The following is a 20,680-nucleotide window of genomic DNA, read 5'->3' on the forward strand; positions in this document are numbered from 1 at the left end:
GTACTACCCTCTCTGTGTCTTATCTGGCCTTGCCAAGAGTGACCCTGCAGGAGGAGGAGGATCTGTCCATAACGAATCAAAGAGCCTTTTTACACAATACAGAGGATTCACCCCTTAAGTATAACAAGTATGCTATGCTGCATAAACAGACATATTTTACTGTTGTGGGTTTAGTAACACTTTAATAAAGCTTCCATTTAACCATGAGGTTCAAGTAATTTTTTAATACTCTCAATAGTGTGTCCTATAAAAAGGGTAGCAAGTACCCAGTGGTAAACAATGAAAGAGATTTGGGGGTCAACAGCAACTAGGAAGCCCAAACTGACTTGGGGGCAGCATGTGGGAGAAGGAACGGGTGAGGCATTTATTGAAAAGGCTGTCAGTATTTTCCAAATTGAAGTGCCCTACTTTAAGACCCCTTTCACACTGAAGCACCGCTAAAACAGAGCTAAAGTACCAATCGCTTTTTGGGCGCTAGCGGTGTGGGTTTTTTAAGGTCACGTGACAACGTGACCTTAAAAGTATCCAAGAAACACCTGTTTTGTGGAGCTTTCAAAGGACTTTTAAGGCGCTTCAGGAGGGCTGCCCATTTATTTCAATGGGCAGGGGCCATTTTTTGGAGCACTTTTTACAGCGCTCCAAATCCGCCCCAAAGATGCTGCTTGCAGGACTTTTTCTTTGTTAAATCTTTTTATTGAATTTCAAGAAAGAAAAAAAAATGGAAGTTTACAGATCATAACGAGCATCATATCATGAGTATCGTAAACGAACAATATAGTTATAATCAGGTATTGATCACATAGATTAGGTATGTTATAAGTGAAAGTATAAGTAACATAGAGATTGTATACTATAATATTATAAGTACTGAACTAAATTAGGAATGAACTATATGAGAGAATTAATGAAAAATCTGCCTCCAGACCACCTGTCCACCCCAAATGGGTTCAAGCTGTGAACAGGTGGGGGCAGGTATAATTAAAAAGTAAAACTATTTTCCTGGTTAACCTTAGCTCAGCACAACCAGTATTTAAAGAAAGTTTTGAAGAATAGATCCTTTAAAAGAGAGATCGATTCTCTATGTTGCAGGACTTTTTCTAACATCTGCACAAGCGCGAGTGTGAAAGCACTCATGCAAATGAATGGGAGGCAGTTTTCAGGCGCTTTTTCAAGCGCTAAACGCCTGAAAACTGCCTCAGTGTGAAAGAGGTCTAAATTACAAGTTTCATTTGGCTCTGTAGCAGCCTGCTCAACCAATTATTATACTCCTGGCTATGTTCTAAAGCCAGAGAAACTCCAAACATTTTATATCTTTGAGAATGTTCAGTTTTTAATTGTATTTATGGTGTTCTGGTGGAACAGTCAATTGTTTTTCCCATACATGCAATAAATCACTATACTTGATTTGTATTCCTAACAGAAATGTATTTACTGAAAAGATCAAGTCATCTGACTTATTTAAGCCTTATTGATTATTGTAACATAAAGCTGATTTTTTTTCCCCTACCTAACCTTTTTGATGCATAGAAAAATGATGCCCAACTATTTTGTTAGTACTTTCTTTTTTTTAAAGCGGGACAAAGAATTTTTCATGCAGTACTGTATACAGTTTTATTATATATTTTAGCCACAGGTGGTTCCTACAGTCTGGGTGGGCGTAATAGAGCAATTTTCTCTGTAAATTGAACATATTTGGTGTGCTCACAGTATGAAGTTCTAAAAGTACAGTAAATTGCACGTATAATACGTTTACATTAAACCATGATAGATTGAGCTTGCTTTGATCTGTTTAATGGGTAAGGAGTTTTGTAGCAGGACCTTTATTCATTTTTAGATAAGGAAAGTCCACCTCCATCATCTTTTAATAGAGAACATGGATGTCTCATATGCTACATAGATATCACCCACTTCCAAGAACCAATTCCACCAGTTTACAGCTCTGTCTGTACTGTGCCTTCCATAGGTTGAACACTTACATCAGGAAGGTACAGGATAATTGGAAATATAAACTGCAACTCAGTGCTAAGAAATAAGTTATATTTAAAAGAAACCTGTAATGAAATAAGTTCATAGGTAATAATTGATAACCTCTTCAATGGGGGTTGCTGGGCTTTCCTTCTGACTTAAAGAGTTCAGTAATTTAAGTCAATGACACGGAACAAGTAAAAAACTCATAATAATAATTTCCGACTTTTGTTCTGACTTTACTGGCTCCATGCTTTTTCTGGGTCAGGGAAACATACATTATTGAAGCCAAGGAAGATCAGATAATTTGTGTTTTAGAAGGAGGTCAGCAGAGGTAGCCTACATGTATAAATCGAATAAACAGGTAATCCAGCTTTGAGTATGAGAAAAGGAGATTTCTTTCGTTTTTACTGCTCAATTATCCAGGTTGTGGCAGGTTGGGGTGCAAAATACTAATGCTTTAACCCATTTGAGCTATAGGAAATGGATACAGTGCCTTGAAAAAGTATTCATACCCCTTGCAATGTTCCATATTTTACATGTAGAGCATTTGAGTATCTCTGAGCTGATTCCTATGTGATATACTGTCTATATAAACTATTTTCTGTACTGATGGTTATTTGTTCCTTGATGTCCCTATGTTGGATGCCTATGGGAATATATGTAGAATGTGATGTACTTACAATACGCTAGACAGTGAAGGATTACGCTCTGAGACATTGAGATTTTGTTCGTTGTCTTTTTAGAAATAAAAATTGTTTTAAATTTATCTTGCCTCTTTTTGTTATATCTATATTTATGCCTAAAAAGTCCACTATTGTCAACAATTTCCGTTGAGTTTCTTAGTAAAATGTTCCATATTTTGACATGCTACAACCAAAAATGTAAATGTATCTTATTAGGATTTTATGTGATAGACCACCACAAAGTGGCACATAATTGCAAAGTAGAAGGAAAATCATAAATGGTTTTCAATTTGTTTTACAAATAAATATGTGAAAAGTGTGGTGTGCATTTCTATTCAGCCCCCCTGAGTAAATTCTTGTAGAACCCCCTTTCGCTGCAATTACAGCTGAAAGTCTTTTTGGGGATGTCTCTACCAGCTTTGCACATCTACAGTGTGAAATGTTTCTTCTTTGCAAAATAGCTCAAGCTCTGTCAGATTGGATGGAGAGCATCTGTGAACAGCAATTTTCAACTCTTGCCACAGATTCTCAATTGGATTTAGGTCTGGACTTTGGCTGTGCCTTTCTAATACATATACTTTGATCTAAACCATTCCATTATAGCTCTGGCTGTATGTTTAGGATTGTTGTCCTGCTGGATGGTTAACTTCCTCCCCTGTCTCAAGTCTTTTGATGACACTATTTGGATCCATCCATCTTCCCATCAACTCTGACCAGCTTCCCTGCTGAAGAAAAGCATCTCCACAACATAATGCTGCCACCACCATGTTTCATGGTGAGGATGGTGTGTTCAGGGTGATTTGTGTTAGTTTTCTGCCACACATAGCTTTTTTCTTTTAGGCCAAAAATTTTAATTTTGGTCTCATCTGACCAGAGCACCTTCTTCCACATGTTTGCTGTGTCCCTCACATGGCTTCTCGCAAACTGCAAACAGGACTTCTTTTGGCTTTCTTTCAACAAAGGCTTTCTTCTTGCCACTTTTCCATAAAGGCCAGATTTGTGGAGTGCACGACTAATAGTTGTCCTGTGGACAGATTCTCCCACCTGAGCTGTGGATCTCTGCAGCTCCTCCAGAGTTACCATGGGCCTCTTGGCTGCTTCTTTGATTAATGCTCTCCTTGCCTGGCCTGTCAGTTTAAGTGGACGGCCATGTCTTGGCAGGTTTGCAGTTGTGCCATACTCTTTCCATTTTCAGATGATGGATTGAACAATGCTCCGCGAGATGTTCAAAGCCTGGGATATTCTTTTATAACCTAACCCTGCTTTAAACTTCTCCACAACGTTATCCCTGACCCGTCTGGTGTGTTCCTTGGCCTTCATAATGCTGTTTGTTCACTAAGGTTCTCTAAGAAACCTATGAAGGCTTCACAGAACAGCTGTAATTATACTGAGATTAAATTACACACAGGTGGACACTATTTACTAATTATAAGCCTTCTAAGGGTAATTGGTTCCACTAGAATTTTGTTAGGGGTATCAGAGTAAAGGGGGCTGAATACAAATGCACACCACACTTTTCAGATATTTATTTGTAAAAACATTTTCAAACCATTTATTATTTTCCTTCCACTTCACAATTATGTGCCACTTTGTGTTGGTCTATCACATAAAAAAACAATATACAGGCATACCCCACTTTTAAGTACACAATGGGGGTTTATTTACTAAAGCTGGAAAGTGCAAAATCAGGCTCACTTCTGCATAGAAACCAATGAGCTTATAATCCCAGCTTGTTCAATTAATCTTTGGCAATAAAACCTGGAAGCTAATTGATTTCTATGCAGAAGTGAGCCTGATTTTGCACTTTCCAGCTTTAGTAAATAAGCCCCATTGTGTACTTAAAAGTGGGGTATGCCTGTAATACATTTAGTTTTTGGTTGTAACATGACAAAATGTGGAAAATTTCAAGGGGTATGAATATTTTTTTCAAGACACTGTAAATGACTCCACTTGCTTGCATTCTCCAAAAACTAAACCTAAGCTCTCCCTCTAAAACAGTTCCTATTTATCAGTGCACAAATCTTTTATATAGTCTATATAATAAACAGATACTTCTGCTACGTTCTACATGCATTCCTCATATGTTTAAGACCATATGAGTTTTGGTACACAAGCTTCAAATGCCTTTACAGCTCAGGGTCTGGAGCTACTGTTCATATCCTTATAATATTGTGTTAAAGCGGTAGTAAACCCGCTGAATTATTATTATTTTTTTCATACCTGCAAAGGAAAAGGCATAATGAGCTAGTATGCACTGCATACTAGCTCATTATGAAATACTTACCTTAGAAGGAGCCCCCGGCATCTCACCTGATACACGCCGAGGGAGCTGACGTGTTTCCCTCAGTGTGTCTTCCGGATATCGCAGCTCCGGCGCTACGAGTGGCCAGAGCGGCGATATCGTCACTTCTGCGCATGCGCGTGGGGGATTTTTTCCCGGCAAGGTCCGGCGTCTGCCAGGCTTCCAGCCGAGAAACCCCTGTGTGCATGCGCCGCTGCAATCAGCCGCTCATTGCCAGGGGAATATCTTCTAAACCATACAGGTTTAGGAGATATTTTTTTACCAACAGGTAAGCCTTATTATAGGCTTACCTGTAAGTAAAAGTGAAAAATAGAGTATACAACCCCTTTAAGCTGACAGTTCCACTTAATTTTCTTTATTTATGTTGGTGAATCTGACATATGGCGTTTTATTACTAACCACAGATAAAAACATAACACTATAAACACAAACTACCTTTTGCAAACATAATAAACAAAGAGTCACTCCTATTAAACTAAAAACAAATTTGTAAAACAAACTATTGGGAAAGAATTTCTCCTACTTATTCCAGGCCATTTTGTGGGCTGGAATGAACTAATCATCTCATTGTTCAGGTTACATAGTTAAATAGTAGGTGAGGTCGAAAAAAGACATAAGTCCATAAAGTCCAACCTATGTGTGTCAGTATTATATTGTATATCCCTGTATGTTGTGGTCGTTCAGGTGCTTATCTAATAGTTTCTTGAAACTATTGATGCTCCCCGCTGAGACCACCACCTGTGGAAGGGAATTCAACATCCTTGCCGCTCTTACAGTAAAGAACCCTCTACGTAATTTAAGGTAGCTTGTAAGCTTGTTTCTGGCAAGTCCTCCTACCATACTGGCTTTTATTACCCCACAGGCTGCACCCAAGCCTTGTGTTTTTTTATCTGCATATAAGCATTTAAAAAAACACCTGACTAGCGTGTGACCTTGTGTATGAAATTGAGAATGAAAAATCTGTGTACCTGCTGAGTATCTCCTTCTGTAAATGGTAACTTTGTGGATACATGAAACATGATCTCCTTTTCTCTGAATACAGTGTATATGGATTCGGTCCCTGTCTGCCCATGTGCCACGTCCAAACCTCCTCGAAACCTAGAAAAGAAGGTTACGTGATATAAAAAATCATGATTTAATCATAACTAATCTATATATTGGTTTCACTAGGTACTACGGCAGTCACACATACGTTAAAACTTTTATAGACCCAATCACTTAAAGCCTAATTTCTTAAAAAAAAATCTTGAAATAGTTTATTTGAGCCAAAATAGACTTCTGCACTCACGTCAGCTGCTCTTGCCGGGCACTCTGTATTCATTGTATGTGGCAGAGTTGCAACGATACTAGTATCGGTATCAGTGCTGATACCGAGTATTTGCACAAGTATCGGTACTCATGCAAATGCACCGATACCTGAAACCGATACTTTTAGGCTCGGTTCTTTGAGCTGTCAGTGGATCTCCCCTGTTGACAGCTGAGGTGTTAAAGAAGGTAATTGGAGCTGTCAAAAAAAAGCAGTGGCAATGTTTATTAAAAGCATTTCTCAGCCTGAAACACTAAAATTAAAAGAAACATTGTTTCTTTTTGTATCTTTCTGTTTCTTCATCTGCAGATCAAAGGGATGAACGAATGTTCTTCTGTGTAACCCCTTGTTAACCCTTCATTTACTCTAATAAGCCTTAATTAACTCCCTATTCTCCTCCATTTAATTATTATGTTCCTGCTTTTTTTTTTTTGTTTACATCTATTTTATAAACGATAAACAATGAAAACTTATTTTTTGTTTGCTTTGTTAGTGAATATTTTTACACATATATAAACATATATTTTACATATTTCACATTTAAAAAATGCAAAAAAAAAATCTATTTCATCTGTAAATAACTTTTCAATGCTTTGTACCATTGCTGACAGCTGAAGTGAAAACAAAAGAGTTGCAGTAGGTATCGGTAATTGGTATCGGCCAGTACTTGAAAAAAGGTATCGGTACTCCTACTTGTTGTGGCCTCAGCTATATACAGTATATAATGCTGTGATCCTGCAGTGGGATGGGGATTTATTTTCTTGCTCTCGATACAGCACTGTATTCTATGAATCAATACAAAGCTTCCTCTGATTTGCTGAGGCAGGAGGATTATGGTATGTCTCAATCTCTGCCTTAGCCAATCAACAGAAGCTTTGTATTCATTCAATGCAGTGCTCAGCCCGATTTTGATTTTGTTTCTGGGAGTGGGAAGGGAAATTCCCATCCCACTGCCAGAACACAGTGCTGTATGTAGCTTTTAATGCAGCCTGCATAGCAAGCACACCTGTTAGTGCTTGCTATGCCAGCTTATTTAACTACTTCAGCCCCGGAAGAACTTAGCGACTTCCCGACCAGGCCATTTTTTTTTCTGACAATTGCGTGGGCATGTGACGTTGTACCCAAACAAAATTGATGTCCTTTTTTACCACAAATAGAGCATTCTTTTGGTGGTATTTGATCACCTCTGCAGTTTTTATTTTTTGCGCTATAAACAAAAAAACTGACAATTTTGAAAAAAAAATGATATTTTTCATTTTCTGCTATAAAACACACCCAATAATATATATTTTTTTAAATCGAATTTCCTCATCAGTTTCGGCCAATATGTATTCTGATACATATTTTTGGTAAAAATAAACCCCCAAGGGTATCTACAAAAATAGGGGATCTATAGCATCTACAAAATAGGGGATAGATTAAGGGCCAGTTCACACCACATGCAGTCCAGTGCGTTTTTGTTCTGCATCAAAAACACATGGAAAGTAGGTTATATGGTTTTCAATGGCATAGTTCACACAATTGCAGTCAGTTCCAGGGCTTTTCAGTTCAGAAAAAAAAAAAGTAGAACATACTGCATTTTTCCAGCACTGGACTGTACTGGAACGTAGTAAAACGCATCAAAAACTTACTGGAATGCATCAAGACCGCATAACTGGACCCTATTATAGTGAAGAAAAAAAAAACAGGAAAAGAAGAAGAAAAAGAAGAAAAAAAGCCCATGGAAAATGTACCGGAATGCATCAAAAACACGCATGCAGAAACGCATCCAGAACGGATCTGGAATGCATTTTTGTGGTGTGAACCGGCCCTTATGGCATTTTTTTTTTTTTTACTAGTAATGACAGTAATCTGCAATTTTTCTGGGACTGCGACATTGTGGTGGACAGATCGGACACCTACCTGACATTTTCTACACTTTTTTGGGGAACAAGTTAGATTATTACAGTGATCAGTGCTAAAAAAATATGCACTGACATTGTATTAATGACACTGGCAGGAAAGGGGTTAACATCAGGGGTGATCAAGGGGTTAAATGTGTTCCCTCGGCTGGTCGGCAAGTGGTTAAAGGGTCATTAAATGTGGTGCTAGACTAGATGATTGTGCAATTTTCTTTATTTCAACCAGGGGTTGCTGAAAAGAAAATTACTAGATTCTCCCATCAATGCAGTCAGTGTTGATGGAGGAATCCCTCCCTCTGTACTATTGTATTTTGACAGTGGGAGATTTCCCTGCCATCAGAATATAATGATCACTGTAGGCTACAGCTGCCGGCAGTGATCGTATAAAAAAAAACAAAAAAAAAACAGACAGTCTGGTTGCATTGAAGACAATCGATAGATCGCCTTTAGTACAACCAGCCTGCCCATAGATGAATTGAAAAATCATCAGTTTCTACTCAATAATTCAAATTTCAATCCAAATTTCGATCCAAATTTTGGCTTGCTATAAGCTTTAACACATACATGTTTTTCTCAGAAATGGTGACTAGATATTTGGATTTATTCAATGACATTCACGGGTGCCTCAGCTTGGTGGACTCCACTTGCTCAGCGGGGATCAGCTCAGTGCTGATCCCTGCTGCGCAGGCGAATGACAGGTCTGTCTTCGCTCACTGTGCAGAGCAGGGACGGACTCAGTCCCACTTTACCCTATAGGGAAATTGGGTGAAAATGAACAACATGTCCGTTTTCACCCGCTCATATCCGATCCATTCCAACAGACGGATAGAAAATAGGACAACCATCCGCCTGGATTTGGCGGACAGGATCGGGACAGATGTGAACGGACATGTCACTGCTGACATCCGCCACTGCATAGGGGTGAATAGAGGGTCCTATCAGGTCCTCTGGAAAACTGACATGCGGACATGATCAGACAGCCCATGTGAAAGGGACCAAAGGGGTTGATTTACTAAAACTGGAGAGTGAAAAATCTGGTGCAGCCGTGTATTGTAGCCAATCAGCTCCTAACTTCAGCTCAATTTAGATTTGACAAAAAAAAAAAAATGGAAGCTGATTGATTTGCACAACTGTGCCAAATTTTGCACTCTCTTGTTTTGGTAAATCCACCCCAAAGTATAGTAACCTATTGCAAAGAATATCCCTTTTATTTTTCTTTAACCACAGCCATATCACTGAAATTTGCATTCTGGTTGGTTGGTGTGAGTTACTGCACAGTAGCAAGTTTGGGATTCGTATCACATCTGTTAATGCTACCGAGACTGTTTCAGGGGCCAAACTTTAGCAGTTTATGGTGGTTTAAATATAATACTCAATACATTACATCAATAAATGAAACAAATAAGGGAGAGCTTAGAACATGACAATAGCTGGTAATGTCAAAGTTTCCGATTGCTGCATACACTGCAACTTTCCCTTCATCAAAAGGAGAAAAAAGAGCACAGAGAATGGGCAATCAAATCTATCTAGAGAAAATCCTTGAGAAAAAAAACATAATCAGCAAAACTTTTCAACGTAGAAAATATTGATTTCCAACCCATTTAATCTCACTTTTCACAAACAAAACAAAGCTATCATCTTGATGGCAAAAAGGCATTACAAAATCTGTACTATTGATTCAAATTTCCAGAGTGATTCTTCGCACACTGTCACTTATTTTAGTCACTGCACACATTCTCAAAACTTACCCTTTAAAGTCCTGTAGTAATACAGTGTCTCCCAATAAAGCCAAGAACTCTTTAAAAGCTGCACTTTCCTCATTATTGCCGAATAATTCTTCTTCTAACGTCTGCAAATTAGGAAAATGGTGAGAGCATCAGTTAACAAATCTAGTGCACACAACTGGTAAGAAATCAAGATAGGTTCGATCTAAAGTGGAAATCCCCCACTCCAAATCAAGCAAATATATAACCATAGTACGACATAAGGTCATCGATTGCCTTCTTCTGTCTTCACCCATATGATCTATAAATTGAGGATATGTGCTGAATGTTTATATATGACCATATATAGTGTTTTTCAACCTTTTTTTAGTCAAGGCACCCCTTAAAATTCCAATCTCGAGCCACCCTATTCTAAAATGCAGAAAACGAAACTACCGTATTTATCGATGTATAACACGCACAGGTGTATAACACGCACATTCATTTTAAGAGGGAAGTTTCAGGAAAAAACTTACATTTTTGTATTGGCGTATAACACATACACGCTATTTACACCCAATTTTCATGGTGAAAAGGTGAGTGTTATACGCCAATAAATACAGTAATAATTTTACATAGCACAGCAGCCTCCACACTTGTAGGACACCCAACATCACAGCTGATTTATTCTTACAAAGCAAATACACTGTTGCAAAAACAACAATTTATCTCAACCATCCCTACTGTGGGAAAAGGTTATAAGAGCAAATACACCATTGCACACCGGTAATGACTAGTATTCTAGTGTGTCTCTTCTCCCTTAGTTTCTCTCCCATGCTCAGATAATGTGACCCCAGTGCTGATGGAAATTTGCAAATGGAGATTGCCCCAGGGATAATATTGGCATGGGAGGTGAAACCGGACCATACAAGGAGTATAGAAAACACATTTCTATATGTTTTTTCAATACATTTTCTACTTTTCTATACTCCTTGTATGGTCTGGTTTCACCTTCCATGCCCATATTATCCCTATTTATATATGGGATGGGGCATGGGTCCTCCAGACCTTATTCTCATTAGAGGTTTCTCCTAAATAATTGTCTCCATTGCTGATGGAGAGGGGCAATGATGGGAGAGGATGGGTAAAGCTCCCAATGTCCTCCTTATCTACTGATAACATAATTGGGTGTTATGATGCCACTGGCTGGCCCGCATGGTGCCCAAGGTTGTAATGCTGCACAATAAAAAATTGTTGCTTTGTGTAAAAAAAGGGCAGGCTTGATTCACCCACTGGTTTGTTGACAATTTTGGGGCAATTTGGGGAATTTTTTTTAGACATTTTGCCAAGGCACCCCTGAAAAACCCAGAAGGTACCCAAGGTGCCATGGCACTTTAGTTGAAAAGGACTGGCACAATTGACTGGGCACCAAAGCTGGCAGTCATGAGAATAGTTGGATGATCTGGCCTTACCATCTATCTGACTTTACCTCAAATGGTCATTGGGTAAGTAGTATATGTAGATAAATGTTTTGCTATGTGTTGCTTAATTGCTGAATGCAAGTACTGATTTCCCAGAATTTATTTACATTTTTTGTGTTTGCTGTATGTTCACAATACATTTTTCAAGGCAGTAAAAGGCAGGAGACCATACAACTATAATAACAGAATCATTGCACTCCAATGAACAAACCGAGTAGTCCATAGATATACATTTTCCTAATTTCCCTGAAATTGCATGCTAACTAAATTTGACTGACTGGAATCGACTTTGTTCTCTCTTCCTATGATTTTAACTTTACAGCACTTCAGAGTGGCAGTCCAGTCAAGTCTGATTTTATATAAACAGTAAATAACATTATATATATATATATATATATATATATATATATATATATATATATATATATATATATATATATATATATATATATATATATATATATATAATGTTGTATTGAATAACCTAGAGTCTTCCCGTTTTAGGCACCCTTATGGAAGAGATCTCTAAACTTGAATTCTCGAATCCCGAAAGAGGAAGCACAGGAATACCCTGTTGTGGCAAGAGTGAGAATCCAAGGTGGGTTGACACAGAGCCAAGAATTATGCTAGGGAAATCTTACCACAGCTCTGGCCAGACTGAAATATTGGACAGTACAATGACTATGTTCAAAGTAAACCAATTAAAAAGCATGAATTAACTTATCTGACTGCGGTAAGCTTAAGATTAACCTAATGGCCTTGGTGCACAGGCTACTCATGGGTGAGGTACATGTTGCACCCATGCTGTGGCAGCTCCTCACATTAAAAAGAGTTTTGCACTTGGATCAGAAATCACAGGTGTATAGTGCATATGTATCCACCCATATATAGTGAAAATAGGAATTAATTTAAATGAGTACAATATAATTGCATAGTCATATCAGAATTTGGATGCATATCCCTTCTGTTACTGCTGGCCCTGTGTACTGCATTATTCCAACACCATAACGTTTTGCAGCTATACAGCCCTGGCACCAAAGCGAGGTACAAAATATGGCATGATAATTAAGATGCCTGCCAGAAATTTCTGTGACAAATTAGTGGATTTGTTCCTCTCTGCCTTTCATGTTCTGATTCCTTTCCCTAATTACAGCATTTCTATTATACACATGGCTTCATAGGCTAATGTTTTGACAAACTAAATAATCTGACTGTAACTCTGTGAACATTGGAAACCACTAAATTAAAAATATTTGTGTGACAATAGAAATTGCACTGATCATTTAGATTAGCCTGAAAATCTTTTGTGCATTTTTAGATAATAACAATACTAATAATAATCAAAATAATAATAATATAGAGGATTTGTTCAACTCTGTAATTTGTGGATGTGTGGAGATTGGAGATGTCCTCACCTTATAATAGCCTTTTTTATGAAAATCCCAATGCTGCTTGGAGGTCTCAGGGTTAATTTACTAAAGGAGTGGAGACATGTTTTCACCAAGCAACTAAAATTTGCTTGAAGAGAAGCTGTGTTCACTTCATCCATTCATGTGAAAAAAACTAATCCTGTTTTTCTTTTTTCCTTTAACCATTAGGTGTTCAGAATACACACAGCTAACATTGGGCAAAGTGTTGCCTCTACCAGAGGGGCCACTGTAATGACATATTTGGCAACCCATCACAGTTTGCTACGGAAGTGACGTTCTGTCACCGCCATCTTGCTACACCTAACACTCGTCCACAGTAAGGATACACTAAGAAGGGGTAAAGTGGACATGTTGTTACACCCACCGCAGTTTTGCATTTTAGACGTATTTATAACAGTAAAGTGAGTTTCTGTAGTGAAATACAATACTTAGAACTCTGTCTGACTGGTTAGATTAGATGTTGAATTTTAAAAGCAGCAAACTTCTGTCAGATTAGCAAACCTGTGAGATGAGCAGGCTTGCCGCTGCTTTTAAAATTCAACATTTAGTCAGACGGAGTTCTAAGTCCTGTAATTTACTATATAAACTATATAAACTGACTTTACTGTTAATACATGTAAAAGGCAAAACTCTGGTGGGTGTAACAACATGTCTACTTTCCCCCTTCTTAGTGTATCCTTACTGTGGACGAGTATGGGGTGTAGCAAGATGGCGGCGACGGAACGTCACTTCTGTAGCAAACTGCGATGGGTCACCGAATATGTCGTTACACCGCTTCCATACAGAGACAGATTTGCTAAAAGTAAATTGACTGTTCACTTTGCAAGAAAAGTTTCATTGTGCAATGGAATTTTGCCCAGAGTGAATGAGGCGAAGCTCTGCTGACGTCCCTCATCCAATCACATACAAGCAAAAATTATGTTTTTTTTTTTTTGCATGTGACTGAGCATTCTTTGCAAAGTGAAATTTCACCACATTCACTAAGCTTTGGTGAAAATTCTGATGCAACTTCCCGTGCAAACTGAACAGCCTATTTGCATTCAGTAGATCAACCCCATGGTGTGGAACAAGGCATAGCACTTTGTGTATGACTAATAGGAAAGGCAATACTGGTGACAAGTCCTTTTCCCTTTGCTTCCTTTATTTTTGCACTGTTTTCACAGTTCAAGTTCTTGTTAACCTTTCTACTCACTAAAGGAAAAATATTGTTTTCTAACCTATATTTACTGTTGGTGGGCTATAAATGTTCTGTACTCGGTATATCATTTCACAAAGACTTCAACACTAATACAGCACTTTGCAGCAGGTGGTTGGGGCTATTCTTAACAGAGCACAGTCTGATGCAGCTGGGGCTTAGATAAACTTGAACATGTCTGTCAACATGAAACACAATAACACATTCACACCTGAGGGTTTCAAAGTTGTGCGTTTTTACCGCAATTATGCTGTGATTTTTACCACGTTTTTGTACAGTTCACCAATGTTAAAAGCAAAAAAATGCCTGTAATCTGCCCCAAAGAAGCTCATGTTCTTTTTTTTGAGCTTAAGGTGTTTTTCAGGCATTTTGCTTCATGTGACAAAACGCTCAGATGTGGAAAGGTGCCATTGAAATGAATGGGATCTTCAGGTGTTTTTTTCTGGCATTTAACGAGTGTTGTATGAGCTGAACACGCTCAGGTGTGAATGCAGACTTACAAAATAAGGTAAAGAATATTACTGTCATTATTTGCAGGTGGAAGAGCTGTTCCCTATGGTAAACTTTAGAAAATGTATTGTCACAATGTTTAAAACAATAACATTTTAAAGGGGTTGTATAACGTTAAACTTAAAACAATGTTTTTATCATTTATTTGTTTTTTGGCTTTTTTTATTAACACTTGCTGTACATTATCTTTTGACAATAAGAGCAAAAAATATAAAACAATTGTTTAAAAAACCTTAATAGCTAAAAGTGACCCAATACCATTACAGTTTCTGTTTAAATTAATTTAGTGCAAGGAAGTAAAGATGACTTGCAATATGCCACATCTCAGCAACACATCACCTCAAAATGGAAGTCAGAACAATGAAAGCTGATTACTGATCTACAGTTTTTTTGTTTTTTTTTTAATAACCTTTTTCTTTGTTGCATCAAAAATGCTGAAAACTTTCTTTATATATATATATATTAGTAAAATGTACAACACAGCCATGTGTTTAATTTTTGGTCAACATTTTATAGTTACAGCATTTCGAATAATATCTAAGTAGGTTACTGAAAGAGTATCCAAATCCCAAAAGAAAACAATTTAATATATAGCAGCTTACCAATCCTTAGGCCGCGTACACACGGGCGGACTGTCTGACGGACTTGGTCCGCTGAAACGTGTTTCAGCGGACAATCCGCTCGTGTGTGGGCTTCAGCGGACTTTTTCGGCGGACAGTCTGGCGGACTAAGTCTTTCGGAATTTCCGTAATATTGTCCATCCAAACTTGGTTTCAGCGGACAGTCCGCTCGTGAGTAGGCTAGTTCGACGGACTAAGTATGGCGCATGCTCAGAAAGGATTTACACGGCGAAAGGTTGCATTGCAGTGTATTGGACGTCGTATTTCTAGTCCCGTCGTACGTACTGTACACGTCATCGCGCAAGCTTTTGGCGGACTGTCTGTTCATCGTGTGTTTTCTAGTCCGTTCATTCGAAAGTAGGACGGACTGTCTGTCGGATTGTCTGACGGACTTAGTTGGGCAGACAGTCCGCCCGTGTGTACGCGGCCTTAGATGTGTTGGCTGCATTCATTTCCTTTTTTTATTAATTTTCGGTTATTTTAACCTGGTGATTCTGCCGGTAACAGTTTCCCTAGTAGACTTTTTAAAGCTCAGGCTGTTTTTTGCTTAATCATCTCATCAGACAGGGCAGCCAGGAACTTTCCAAACCATTCTGGACAATTTTGAAAGGTTCTAATAACAAAATCAAATGCAAAGTAGATTGCAAACTTGGTAACACTGTACTTACTTGTCTAAGTTTTTGATATATAACACCAAACTTGAAAGTATTGTTGATTTCATGTTCATCATATTGAACAATCAAATGGGACGCCTGAAAACATAAATGAAGAAGCATAAAGTAGAGAAAATACATTCCATTTCCTTATTTCTGATCATATCTAGTATTTGAATCATAAATTAGAAATACATTTAGAACATTTTATTTGTAAATTCATGCTGATCACAAACAGTGATTCAGTTCTACCCTTTAACAATAGAAATAACCAGTTCTGATACAGAATTCATATTTTATTTGACCTTTTTCATTTAATACAGAATACATTCAGAATACAGAAAACTTTATTAATCCAAAAGGGAAATTGTAAAATTGTTATGTAAACAGCTCATCAGAATCTCATCAGAATCATCAGAATAATTACCAGAATCTCAAAAATAGACACAATCTTGTGAAAATGTAAAACATGTGTTTTTATATGTATTTGTTACCTTTGGATAAAGAACTGGATTGAATTTAAGCCCAGTAGCATCATCACATAAGGCCTAAAAAAAAAGAACATTACAATAATTATTCTTACCAACGATGCGCCACCTTTAACAAATGACTAAAGCAAATTCTTAAAAAGTATTGCTATGATAAAGGGGAGGAGAGATTATAACTGCTCTCTTTGTCACTATATGGGCATATTACTCTAGTTATAACCATGGTATGGATGCAGCTTCTTCAGACATTCCAACAAATTTTACTTGCTTTTACTTGTTAGTATTGTAAATTCTTTGTGTATTGTTTATCCATTTGGCCGGCATGATGGTTCAGTTGCACATTTTCAGTTGATTTACTTTTTTTAAAACTATTATTTTCTTCATGTATGAAGAAAGAAGAGATTTTCAACAAATGTAGTAGGGTTGATCTACCAAGATGTAGAGACTGTTCAATTAGCTAAGTGAATGTTCACTGAGCATATTAAAAAAAAGGAGAAATCTGCATTTACTTCTATCAACCTATCAAGTCCAAGTAAATACCCTGTCCTATTAACTTTCAAACACGATTATACATTCAAAATCAACATGACTTTATCTTATTTACTGATATGAGTTATATGAACAGCCTCAACCTAGTAAATCAACTACTTTCTTAGACCTTGTACATTATAAGTTCTACTGTTTTTCTTTATAGGTATAATATGCCATATTGCTAAATCATTGAGTGCCATAAAATATTCAGTATGATATTAAGTAGTATTTAATCTTTACTAACCTGGAAACAGTACTATTTACAGTATATGCACTGGGGCCTTGCAACCCAATTTAGACACACATTTTAAAACACAACCAGCCACTAAAGGCCCACCATAGATAAAATGGTTCTTAGTACTTATCTAATTTATGGTCACCCAAAGATCACCACTTGTTGCATTCAGCTAATATAAAAGAGTGAATAATACTACAGCACACCTATCCTACCCAGTGTGACAAAATAAATTACTATCAGTGTATAGCACCCCAATTTAAGAGGGAAGTTTCAGGATTTTTTTTTTTTAAATAAACCTCCTTGAAGAAAAATAATGGTCAGTGAGCATCAATGCAGCCTGATTATTGCCCATCTACAGCCTAAATGCAGCCTAAACTGTGCCCATCTGCAGCTTCAGTGCAGCCTGATCTGTGCCCATCTCCTCCATCAATGCAGCTCACCATCTCTCCTCGCAGGAAATCACCAAGCCATCATTTGTTTACTCGTCTCTCAGTCGGTAGTCACATACACAGTCCCGCCTCTGCCAACGGCATTGGACAAGCTCCTGTGATAGACAGAACACTGGTCCAATGCTGGTGGGTGAGGCGGGAATGTGTATGTGATGAGCGAGCCAATTGAGAGAGGAGTGGAGAGGAGATGACAGCTCAGTGATTTCCGGCGACACTCCTCCCCCTCCTTCCTCTCCGAGGTATGCTGTTGGTGTATAACACGCACCCGCGATCCCCCCCCCCTATTTTCAGGGGGGAAAAGTGCTTGTTATAGGCCAATAAATACGGTAATTAAAATACAAACAATGTTATTAAACGTGTGAAAAATATATAAATATGATACTAAAGTTCAAATGTTCTCACAGAGAAACACATATCAGCACTTATTAAAAAAGAACTTCAAATCAAAACTTTATAAACAAGATGATAAAGTCCATAATCTAAACTGCATGCTGATAAAGTGATCTTATAAACACTTAGGCTGGGTTCAGATTTCCGACGGATGTGGCTCGCAGCAGGGGTCCGGTGTGTCCCTGTCCCAACCGGAAACCGGAAGTGAGCAGCCGACCGAGGCTCAGCGTGTACCTGTCACCGGCAAAGGCGCTATGGTGAGATGCAGCAGTGATACTGCCAGAAAGTATGTGTAAGCGAAGTTAAGAGGACTGAACCCCCCACTTCATGGAAGATTAGCTGGTCAGCCAAATGTGAGTCTTGCCCCCCTGCTGGGGATTTAAATCACCAATCCAGTGCATTCCACCCCAGTGATATATGCGCCTGTTCAGGCTATCTGGCCATCAGAGGGGACAGTGACCATTCTGCACGTTATTGGTGGACATACACAGCTGTGAATTGCCCTCTTCCCCAGGATAACCATTTCCAGATACACTGCTATCACCCACATCTTGTGTCTTACCAGTCACCTTGCTTGATACTGACTGACATATGCGCCAGCACATATAGCTTCATGACCTAGTAGTGCTATCAATATTTCTGAATTAAGAACCAAAAAAGATTACAGAGATGAAGACACTCCCCATGCCACATGAATCTGCTGCTTCACAGACATTATTTCGCACAGTTCTATTTGGTTCACTTTTGTACCTTGAACTCTGTCATTTAGGGTCAATAGCGAGCCTGAATGTCCCAAAGGGAGACACATAGCACTTTGTGTACGAGTCCCCAGAGGTTTCCCAGGACCTCCCTAGTACCAACCAATGGTTTAGACATTGTGCAATATACATACTGTGTATTATGGATGACTGAGCATGGCTGTGACCCTGGCAATGCATTTTTAATAGACAACGTTGTCTTTTTTAGTACTTGATGTAACCCATTGTAAATGATCTGTGTTTTCAAATTGTGTATATTATTTTTCAATAAAGCTTATTCAAAGAGTATCCCGCCGCCTGTTCCTATTCCTCTCCTGAGGTATGGGCCCCTTTTGGGAATTTCTCAATTCCCCCTCCCCTTGAAATCACACTACACAGGACTGCATTTGAATCGCACAGGAACACGCAGCACGTTCCTGTGCCATCGAAAATGCAGTTTCTAGTGTGGATGGGCCCTTAAAAAACAGATGTAAATTCCCATTGCCATCATCTTGAATTTGGGAGCCAGCTGTGATATTTATATGATTCAAAGGCGGCTCCCCACTACACATGCACGAGATTGTGTGCTGCAGGAAGACTGGTACTGTATACTTCTGGGATGTGTGAGGATCATATTTGGCTGTGGGCAGAAGAGGTGCAACCTGAGCCTAGGTGAGGATTCAGGAAGGGGAAGAAGGTACCCGTCAAAAAAAGCTATCAGATAAAAATAAATAAATAAAACAAAAGACTACATTTCAATTAGAGGCTCAGAGGAGGCAAACAATAATGCCCTGTACACATGGAAAATGTGCGATCGGATTGTGTTGTTGGAAAATCTGATCGTGTGTGGGCTCCATCTGAATTTTTCCGTCTGAATTTCCAACACACAAAGTTTGAAAGCAGGACCTAAAATTTTCCAACAACAAAATCCAATTGTTTAAATTCCGATCGCGTGTAGACAATTCTGACGGACAAAGTGCCACACATGCTCACAATAAATTACGAGATAAAAGCTATTGGCTATTGCCTTCTTTATAGTCCCATCGTAAGTGGTTTACGTCACCTCGTTCTGAATGATCTGATTTTTCCGACAACTTTGTCCGACCGTGTGTATGCAAGAGGGGCCAAAATCCGTCTGAAAAAGTCAGATGGATTTTGACGTCGGAATGTCCGACCTTGTGTACAGGGCATTAGGGGAACTTTCTTAAGTTCCACTAAAAAGTGTGCATACTGTCCAAAATGTTTTTCTTAAATTAGGGGTAGAAATCCTGTCAGCGTTTTTACTTCAATCTAGTTAGAGAGATTTCCTCTCACTTCCTGCCCCATTGACAATATTTTACACAGAAAATGAGGGTAACTCTCCAACAGCAACAATGGGCAGAAATAAAAATGTTTCTCTATAGGGAAGGTTAGAACCTCTGTTAGATTTGCATTTCTATCTGTGTCACTTTTGCAGATTTTCCTTCACTTCCTGTTATGTGAACCATTGTTAGCAGAACAGGATGTGGGGGGGATATCTTTTTAATAGAGCCTCGTTGGCAGTTATAATTCCCCCTTTACCCCATTCTACCAAAAAAACAGGAAAAAAGCTTTGGCTTGACCTAGACTTTAAACAGTATCCTTTACCATAAGGAGCCAAACAACAATCATGGCGGACTATAAAGACCGTAAGAAAATCTGAACCTACCTTTGCTATCTGAGGGATGCTGGGAAGTTTATTAAATCCAGCCAGTGGAATTCGCTCATGTAGAGTTTTTGCTTTTGACCTTGAAATAAAGTCAATGAATAAACATAAATGTAGGTCTAAATGAAGAACAAATATATTACATTCTAATAAAGACTAAGAACTGGGACATCACTTTTCACGTGACGAAAGCCTCACTATTCGAAGAAACCTCACTATTTTATGAACTCTCAGAGCATTTGGACAATTGATGTTGATAAAGTGCCTGATGATGAAGAAAATATTCTACAAACTTGTTTCAGAGATTAGATGAAGACACAGAGAAAGCAGTATATGCTGGCCAAGATAGCTGAAAAAAAGTTCAGAAATAGAACAATGTTTGTTTTCATCATGCGAGGATTATTGGAAATG

At 38.3% G+C, this 20,680-nt stretch overlaps 1 protein-coding gene across 11 annotated transcripts in view; it reads right to left on the minus strand.

Moving 5' to 3' along the window:
• Positions 1-20,680, minus strand: part of RAP1GAP2 (RAP1 GTPase activating protein 2) — a 1,165,364-nt gene that overhangs the window by 96,266 nt on the left and 1,048,418 nt on the right. For all 11 annotated transcript variants that reach the window (XM_077480481.1, XM_077480477.1, XM_077480484.1 and 8 more), the window contains 5 exons: positions 20,273-20,351; positions 16,247-16,300; positions 15,768-15,851; positions 9,909-10,009; positions 5,922-6,051 (listed from right to left, as the gene is read on the minus strand). In XM_077480481.1, the coding sequence (XP_077336607.1) occupies positions 5,922-6,051; positions 9,909-10,009; positions 15,768-15,851; positions 16,247-16,300; positions 20,273-20,351 (448 nt within the window). The remainder of the gene's footprint in view (positions 1-5,921; positions 6,052-9,908; positions 10,010-15,767; positions 15,852-16,246; positions 16,301-20,272; positions 20,352-20,680) is intronic.

The sequence above is a fragment of the Lithobates pipiens genome, unplaced genomic scaffold (assembly GCF_037356315.1).
Source record: "Lithobates pipiens isolate NorthernLeopardFrog02 unplaced genomic scaffold, aLitPip1_a1.2 Scaffold_16, whole genome shotgun sequence".
In the NCBI taxonomy this organism is placed as follows: domain Eukaryota; kingdom Metazoa; phylum Chordata; class Amphibia; order Anura; family Ranidae; genus Lithobates; species Lithobates pipiens.